Here is a 9,262-nt window from a genome sequence, read left to right on the forward strand (position 1 = left end):
TGTGTCTGTGTCTGTGTGTGTGTCTGTGTGTGTGTCTGTGTGTCTGTGTGTGTGTCTGTGTGTCTGTGTGTCTGTGTGTGTCTGTGTGTGTGTGTGTCTGTGTGTCTGTGTGTGTCTGTGTGGGTGTCTGTGTGGGTGTCTGTGTGGGTGTGTCTGTGTGGGTGTGTCTGTGTGGGTGTCTGTGTCTGTCTCTACCTTGTTTCAAGCCTGGATCCAAATACAGCAATGCAAAGAAAAGGATAATATACAGGTCAAAACCAAGGGCAAAAGATCTGGGTTCTAATTTAGATTTCATCATTTAACAGCACTAGCATGGAGCCCTATGACCTTGGGCAATCTACTTACTCTAAGCCTGTTTTTCTCATCTGTAAAATAGGATTAAAGGCAGTACTTGAAATTTGCGAGACACATTCACTCTCCTATCAGATCCTCCTCGGAACCTTATGAGATGACCTTTGATGGCTCAGCCATGTGTACGGTTTGACTCCGGGCTACTTCATTTCCCTCTCCGGGTCTCAAATGTCCCAAAGGATTGCGGGAGAGAGAAACAAGGCTCGCCGGTCCTATTTTGGGGAAAAGGCCACAGAGGCTCTGAAAGCCGCAGCACCCAGCCCAAGGTCGCCCAATGGGGTCCACAGCGCGGCCCTCGAGAGCAAGACTTACCCAGAGGAGCGTGCAGGCCACGCGGCTCACATTCCCGAAGGCGCTCGGCCCGTGGGCTCGGTGAGGGGTCTGGCCCGCGCACTCGCGCTCCCCTCCGTCGGCGAGACGCGGCTCCAGTCGTGACAGCGGCAACAAGGAAGTGGAGGCGAGGGCTCGTGCGCGCATCCCGGGGGCTGGAGGAGCCCCGGCCCCGCGTCCCCGCCCGGTGACACACGGCGCGGAGTCGCGACAGCCCCTCTCGCTCACCGCCTGCGAAGTCGCGATATGGGGTCGTAGAGAGTGGGTGGAGGAGCACAGGTTCGTCCTGCAGGCCCTTCACCGACGCCTGCCGAGGGCCCCGCGGGGCAAACCCCGGGGAGCCCGAGGAAGACAGCAGGGACACGGGAGTCGCCGCAGCACCGGTTCAGCAGCGGCAGCGGTGGCAGCAATAGCACACCTTGAATCGCCAGGGAGACCCGTCCCGGCGGCCTTTGCGGCGCACCGGAAGCGTCTGGCGGCGCGTGACTGCGTGTGACCCCCCCCCCCGCGCAAGCGCAACAGCCCAGCCTTAGCCGGGAGGCGGGCCCATAGGAACTGTTTAGAGGCGTTCGCTGAGGCGGACGGACCGCTTCCGGCCAGAGGTCCCGGGCGGAGGAGGAAGCTGTAGTTGCTGGCGGTTGCCCCCGGTTGCTCAGTCCCTGGTTGCTCAGTCCCGGGCACAGTCGTGGGGCATTCAGGTAACAAGGGCGGGGCTACGCCGAGCGTGAGGGATCGTGGCTCCGCCTCACCTCTCAGAGCCACGTTGGGCCCTGGGGAACCCCCAACAGCATCCTGTTTTCAGTACGGCGTTCATTGCCTGACCCCATCCCTCTTCAGTCTGTCCCCGTTCATTCAGATAAGGTTTCGTATTTCCTAACGCAGCATCAAGCCTCCCTCCTCATCCCGGTGATCTGCACTCAATCAGTTTCTCCCACCGTCCCACAAATAGTAATGACAGCGAGTTCCTGGAGTGATTCAAGCCGAACTAAATTACCGTGTGGAGAGGCTCCGGGAATCTGATAGGGGTTGTATGGTTCTTTCCCGCTGATGTCACAAATTGTTCCACACTGATAACACGTTCCTGCACGAACCTCTATCTTACAAACGTATTATCGATCTGCATACTACTCTCAGTCTACCGCTATACCTTGCCTTCTAGCCACCATCTCCTGCCTAGACAGATGGCAGTTCGTCCTGCCTCCACTCTTGTCCCTCTAAATCTGTTCTCCGCACAGCACCCAGATTGAGCCTTTTGAACTTTAAGTCTGATCATGTCACTCTCTTGCATAAAACCTTCCAGTGTTTTCTCCTTCACTTGGAATAAAATTCAAATTTCTCAGATTGACCTCCAAGACTGATTGGGCTTTTGCCTCTTTGTCTTTCCACATGTCTTCATAATACTGGTAGCACTCTATGGTGTTCAGAACACTGGCTTTGTTGTGAGCCTCCTTGGGTTTGAATCCCAGCCCTGCCACATGTAAACTGTATTAAGCATGCAAAGTGCTCAGCAAGTTATGTTTACTCAGTGACTGGTTTCTATCTCAGTAAGTACACCACCATCCACTGGGGTGCTCAATGCTCAAGTCGGAAATCAGTCCTCCTGCACCTCACATCAAGTCCATAAACAAGACCTGCAAAAACATAGCTCAGAAATGACTACCCCTCCCCAATAACAATAGGCCTTTGGAGGTCTTGAATTCTCTCTCATCTGAACTGCTTTTTCTCTGACACTCTTCAATTCAATTCCATTCTATACACAGCACTCTTTTTTCTCCTTGCTTAAAATCCTTCAGTAGCTTCTTATTGCACTCAAATTAACATTCAAACTGTATGTGGCCTACTAAGGCTAGCCTGCTTTTATTTTCAGATTTAGGGCCATCTTTTAGGAGAATGGACTTCATCCATTAGGTTCTCCACCCTGCAACCAAAGGACTCTTAGTGTAAATCTGATCGTGTCATTCCTTAAAAAAGAAACAAACAAACAAACAAAAAAAAAAAACCCTCCAAAGGCCTATTATTGCCCCTAGGATCAAGCTAGAATCCTTACTAGGCCATTCTGTGATCTGGCCCTTGCTTTTTTCCCCAAAACTTATTTTTTTCTTGACCATGCCATTTTATTTTCTATAGTGCTTCATTACCTTTACACGTATTTCCTTCAATCTCATGAATTCCTGTTTATTCTTTAAGTGTACTCCCCACCCACTACTCACCCCAGTTGATCGCTCCCACTTTTGTGTTCTCTATTATAGTACTTCACACACTATTATAGTACTTCACACTCTAGTGTTTGTCTTTCCTGTCTAGATAGTCAAGATGGTAAGCTCCTCGAGGGTGGGCGTTATGCTCCGTTCATCTCTGTATGGCTGGCATCAAGGACAGTACTTGGCACACAGAGGATGGCATGAACGGGTGTGTATTTGTGTGGAAGTGGTGGTAGAAGCCTGCCCTCAGGAAGACATTATCATAGCACCCATTCTGGTCCTTTGAGGGCTCTCATGATAAAAGGTCTAAGCAGCAAATTACCACTGCTGGATCCTGTTTTACTTGGCCAGCCTTAATTGCTTGAAATTCTGAATACCTCTAGGTAGGGCACACAGACCACAATACTCTCCATTAATACCTTATCCCCATATCACTCACTTATGCTACCTTCCTGGTCCCTAAAGGCATTTGAGTTTGGAGCATCTGATCTAGTATCCAGTATTTCAACCTGGAAGGGACCTTAGGGATCATCTGGTCCTGTGGTTTGCAACCATGGAGCATATCAGAATCACTCTGGGAGCTTTTAAAAAATAATATCCTTTCATAGAGATTTTCTATGAGATTCAGTAGGTCCAAGGTGAGGCCTGGATATGAGATTCTAATATGCCCTCCCTGGTTGAGTCCAATATCTTCATTTCAAAATGGAAAACAGGCCCAGAGAGGGACTGTAACCTGCCTATCACTTTTGCCATCATCCCTCATCTAAATTATCAGCAACAGCATCCTAATATCCTAATTGGTCTCTTTGCCTCCTTGATCTATTTTCCATAAAACATTTTAAAATGTAAAGCAGATCATGACCCTCCCTCGCTTAAAAATCTTCAGTGGATTTCTGTTGCACTTAGAATAAAATATCAACTTCTTGTCGTAGCATCTTTGAATGGTCTGAGTCTCCACCCTTGTCATACACTTGGGGTCATGTGAGTCTTTCAGGTCAGCACCTCAATCTCTTTTCCAGCCTTTGAGGTTTGCTGATGCTGTGTCGTTTGCTGAACTGCCCTTTGCCCCTACTCTTCACAGAGGTTTCAGCTTAAATGCCATCTTCTCAGTGACACCACACTTGGCCACTCTGTATAAGTAGATCTTCCACTTTTATTCTTTATCATAGTGTTTGTTTATTTTCTTCATAGCACATAGCACATGCTGTAATTATCTGAATTATCTGTTGACTTGTTTATCTCCCCACCACATTCTGTAGTTCATAAGGGCAGGGACCTTGTGCATCACTGTATTCTTTACAGCTTGGCCCTATAAGTAATCATTAAATGAACGTGTGACTACTAGAAACATTTTCCCACAATGGAAATCTTTCCAAACTAGATGGTGATAGTTTTGAAGTTCTCATTTTGGTGTGGAATTTCAAGCAGGACCATGGGATGGCAGAAATAGCACTAATCTGAGTCAAGATATATGAGCTACGGGAACCTGTAGGCCTCTTCGCTGAGCCTCAGTTTCTATATCCATAAAGTGAGGTGGATAATAACTCCTTGGATTTATACGGCGCATTGCTGTTTGCAAAGCTCTTTCACCATCTGTCAACATCAGCCTATTCTCATAGTAGACAGAGAGCAGACATTGCTATTCCCATTTTTATGGAGGCTCAGAGCTTAAATTAGATTATCTGTAAGATCACTTCTATTTCAAACATTCTGTGAGTCTATATAATTAGTTTGTATGAAAAGTCAGTAGCATGAATCCTATTTTCTCTTGATTATGGACTTTTATTATCATTTTTCTAGTAGAGTTTTTTAAAACTCTGAACTTATTTTTTTAAGGGGAATCTGTTATTTTTGGTTCCTGATAGGTACTTTGTTTTGTCTTCTCAGTTTTTCACACTTGTGGCAAAACAAGCCAGGAGGAGGAACGGACACAGCCCTGTTAGTTGTGGCCCCGGCCTTCCACCACAGATATGGCAGACAAAGGGAACAAGAAACGCCGGCAGTTCTCCCTGGAGGAGAAAATGAAAGTTGTGGAAGCTGTAGACTCGGGCAGGAGGAAAGGTGATGTGGCAAAAGAATTTGGTATCACTCCTTCTACTTTGTCTACATTCTTAAAGGATCGCACCAAATTTGAAGAAAAGGTGCGGGAGGCATCTGTGGGACCCCAGCGGAAAAGGATGAGGAATGCACTCTATGACGACATTGATAAGGCTGTTTTTGCTTGGTTTCAAGAAATCCATGCCAAAAACATTCTCGTGACTGGTTCTGTCATTCGGAAAAAAGCACTAAACCTGGCCAACATGCTTGGCTATGACAGTTTTCAAGCAAGTGTGGGCTGGCTGAACAGATTTAGGGATCGCCACGGAATTACTTTGAAAGCAGTCTGTAGAGACAATAGTGACAGGTTAATGAATGGTCTAGGAATAGATAAGGTTAATGAGTGGCATGCAGGGGAAATTATAAAACTAATTGCTGACTACAGGCCAGATGATATCTTTAATGCTGACGAGACAGGAGTGTTTTTCCAGTTGCTTCCCCAGCACACACTTGCTGCTAAAGGGGACTGTTGTAAAGGGGGCAAGAAAGCAAAGCAGCGGTTGACAGCACTCTTTTGTTGCAATGCTTCAGGGACTGAAAAAATGAGACCATTGATTGTTGGTAGGTCAGCCAGCCCACGCTGCCTCAGGAACATCCATTCCCTCCCTTGTGATTACCGAGCCAACCAGTGGGCATGGATGACGCAGGATCTATTTAATGAGTGGCTGATGCAAGTGGATGCCAGGATGAAGCAGGCAGAACGCCGGATCCTCCTGCTTATTGACAACTGCTCTGCTCACAACATGCTTCCACGTTTGGAAAGGATCCAGGTGGGGTATCTGCCCTCAAACTGTACTGCCGTCCTGCAGCCCCTGAATCTTGGTATAATTCACACCATAAAAGTGCTGTACAGGAGCCACCTTCTAAAGCATATCCTCCTTCAGCTCAGCAGCAGTCAGGATCAGGAAAAGGTGGACATTAAGCAGGCCATGGACATGATTGCTGCAGCATGGTGGTCAGTCAAGCAGTCCACAGTGGTGAAATGCTGGCAGAGGGCAGGCATCATCTCTATGGAATGTACAGATTCTGATGTAGAAGAAGCAGCCAACGAACCAGACATTGTCATTGAAAAGTTGTGGCACTCGGTGGCTATTGCCACCTGTGTCCCAAATGAAGTACATTTCCAGGACTTTGTCACTGCAGATGATGATCTCATCATCTCCCAGGAGCTGATGGACACAGAGGTCATCCAGGGCATGGTGTCTGGTGAAAACACTGATGAAGCTGGAAGTGAAGATGAGGGGGAGGTCTCTTTACCAGAGCAGCCAAAAATCACCATCACAGAGGCCATCACAAGTGTACAGAAACTTAGACAGTTCATTTCCACTTGTGTAGGCGTTCCTGATGCAGTTTTTGGACAGCTAAATGGCATAGACGAATATTTAATGAGAAGAGTAACACAAACTCTTGCGGATTCCAAAATTACAGATTTTCTCCAAACAAAATAATGTAGGAATTAACTGCCTCTTTTACTTTAGAATTTGTAGTTTATAAGAATAAGGATTTCTTTAGGTAGGATATTGAACTTAAATTTTAAGCAATATTATTATGACAGCATTCCAGTCTCTTACCCGTTGCCATCGAGTTGATTCTGACTCATAGCAACCCTATAGGACAAGGTAGAACTGCCCCATAGGGTTTTCAAGGAGTGGCTGGTGAATTGGAACTGCCGACGTTTTGGTTAGCAGCCGAGCTCTTAACCACTGCACCACCAGAGCTCCACATTCCAGTACTCTGAAATCAGGAAACACCCTTGAGTGGAATTTGGAAGTGGAATTTCACTAATACCTGTGTTCTCATTTGAATAACCCAGTGGTTCCCAAACTTGTTTGCACATTAGAATCGCTTGACTAGGCCATATCCTAGTCCCGATTAAATCACAATCATCTCTGAGAATGACACACAGGCATTAGTAGTTTTTGAAGCTCCCCGGGTGATTCAAATGTGCAGACAAGTTTGAAAACTTCTGGAGAAGTCACAGGAAAGTCAAGCACTCCTATGGGCCTGGAGCCAACTTCTTCTCAATAGAGTTAATTACAGGGGTTTTCAAATTTTAGCAAACATCGGAATCACTTGGAGGGCTTGTTAAAACCCAGATTGCTAGCCCCCCCCTCCAAAGTTTCTAGCTGGATTCTAGTACTTCTCTCTTCAGCTAGCCATTTGAGTCCTCTCCATCACTAACTAATTGTAAAAAAAAAAAAAAAAGGCTAACGATCAGCTGTTCTTCCTCTCAAATCAGCTGTTAACTCCTTTCTGCTGATTTGGTAACTCTAGAACCTTCTTAGCTACTCTCTTGAATAATTTCAGATAGTCAGGTGTTCAGTAGAGGTACATCTGTCTTGCCCAAGCAGTTAACAGGTGCCATCTAGCCTATTAAAACATCCTATAATGCTTCAAGGAGCCCTGGTGGCACAGTTGCTGAGAGCTTGGCTGCTAAGCAAAAGGTCGGCAGTTCGAATCCACCAGCCACTCCTTGGAGACCCTATGGAGCAGTTCTACTCTGCCCTATAGGGTTGCTATGAGTCAGAATTGACTTGATGGCAATGGGTTTGGGTTTTTTTTTGGCTTATAGTGCTTCAGGTTTATTATTAATAGGGAGCTGGGGTACAGGGAAATAAAGTGCATTAAAAAAGAGACATGAATAAGATCTGGAAGGCAGGGTATGATAACAGAATCCTGTTAATCAGGATCATGGTAGAAAACACGTAGACCAGTGTGTCTCTCACTTTCCAGACAAGGTAAAGGAAAGTTCATAAGAGAGAAGACGTGTGTTTGGATTGTTCGTAATTTGGATCATTCATACCGCTTCCCTCCATACCTCAGGATAACCCAGCCAGTACCATGTAATCAAGATTAAGGCACACTACATTTCCCTCCACTAAAATGACTTAGAGTCCCTGAGTGGCACAAGTGGTTAAGTACTCAACTACTAGCCTAAAGGTTGGCAGTTAGAACCCGCACAGAGACACCTCAGAAGACAGGCCTGGTGATCTACTTCCAAAAGATGACAGCCTTGAAAACCTATGGAGCACGATTGTACTCTGCGACACATGGAGTCGCCATAAGTCAGAGTTGACTTGAGGGCAACTAACAACAACAGAATGATGTAAAAAATCACCTTTTTTCCTGTATGAAGAACACCTTTCTTCCCCCCTCCCCGTGTAAAGAACACTTCAGAGAAATCGAGAGCAGATCTGATTTTAAGTTATGTTAAAACTGTATAAACGTCTAATCAGACTTATATTAAACAGTTTTCCCTAAAGAAAAGGCATTCTTAATATCCTTTATAATCCCAGTATTTATTCCCAGTAAGTCAGATGTCAGTTTCATTTCTAGAAGATACCTAGGATACCTGTTAATGTAGTGTAGGGTTTTGTTGGTTTTTTTTCCTCCTTCAGGGTAATTTTGTGGATATTTCAGAAATCCATAGCAATTCTGTTATTTTTCTTTAGTTACTTAATTGAAACAGATTATAAAGCAGATTAATCATGGAAAGTACTGTTTCCATGTTGAACAAGAAACAACAGATGTTTAAATAGATCATTAAAAAGTTTATTTTGGATATTTTTCCTTTTAACGGATTAAATGTACTGTATGTACTTTATATTCTTAACACTTAGGGCAACTTGTCTTCTGGCTAAGTCCTGTGGTTTTGTCTCATTGCCAACACCTTAATCAATGATCTCAGCACCATCTCGTGTCAGGATTACTGACATAATTTCTAATTTCTTCCTTCACCTTTCTCCTGAAATCCATTCTGCACACCTTGTTAGCTCTACTGGCATCATGCCATTTCCCTTGCCCAGGTGTCTGTGGTGGCTCTCAAATGCCTACAAAAATAAAAAAGATTTTAAAAAGAGGTTGAGAAGTTAGAGGGTTGATATGTTGTGGGGTTGTTAACCAATGTTATAAAACAACGTGTACTTCTGTTTCATGAGAAACTATTTGTTCTGTAAGCCTTCACCTGAAATACAATAAAAAATAAAAAAGATTTTTCAGCTGGGTTTTAGTACCCTCAACAGTCTGACTGCCACCTGCATTTCCAGCTTGGTTGCTCAAGGAACAGTTCAGTGTGCATGATGCTTCCTGAATAGGCCATTGTCTTCTTTCACTCCATACCCATTTCAGCTTGTGTGCCTTTGCCTGAAAGCCTCATCCTGCTCTCTATCAAGCTAGGTTCTACACATTCTTCAAGAACTAACTGGAGTCTCCCTTCTTGAAGACTCCAGCACCCACTCTACCCTTTTTTCCCCTCATCGCTTGAGCACTTCTTGTCTCTACCA

At 45.2% G+C, this 9,262-nt stretch overlaps 2 protein-coding genes across 6 annotated transcripts in view; one reads left to right on the forward strand and one right to left on the reverse strand.

Moving 5' to 3' along the window:
• Positions 1 to 1,239, reverse strand: part of HMGXB3 (HMG-box containing 3) — a 59,191-nt gene extending 57,952 nt beyond the window's left edge. For 4 of the 5 annotated variants that reach the window (XM_023739152.1, XM_023739151.1, XM_023739150.1 and 1 more), the window contains exon 1: positions 664 to 1,125. The gene's annotated coding sequence lies outside the window, so the exon portion shown is untranslated. Of the gene's footprint in view, positions 1 to 663 lie in introns of all 5 variants that reach the window. The other variant, XM_004384900.1, reaches the window with a different exon arrangement.
• Positions 676 to 6,547, forward strand: TIGD6 (tigger transposable element derived 6). The gene is made up of 2 exons (XM_004384901.2): positions 676 to 1,379; positions 4,770 to 6,547. Exon 2 carries the CDS (start codon positions 4,853 to 4,855, stop codon positions 6,425 to 6,427), a length of 1,575 nt encoding a protein of 524 aa, XP_004384958.1. The 5' UTR covers positions 676 to 1,379; positions 4,770 to 4,852; the 3' UTR covers positions 6,428 to 6,547.
• Positions 6,548 to 9,262: the final 2,715 nt, after the last annotated feature.

Source organism: Trichechus manatus, unplaced genomic scaffold (assembly GCF_000243295.1).
Source record: "Trichechus manatus latirostris isolate Lorelei unplaced genomic scaffold, TriManLat1.0 scaffold00130, whole genome shotgun sequence".
Lineage (NCBI taxonomy): Eukaryota > Metazoa > Chordata > Mammalia > Sirenia > Trichechidae > Trichechus > Trichechus manatus.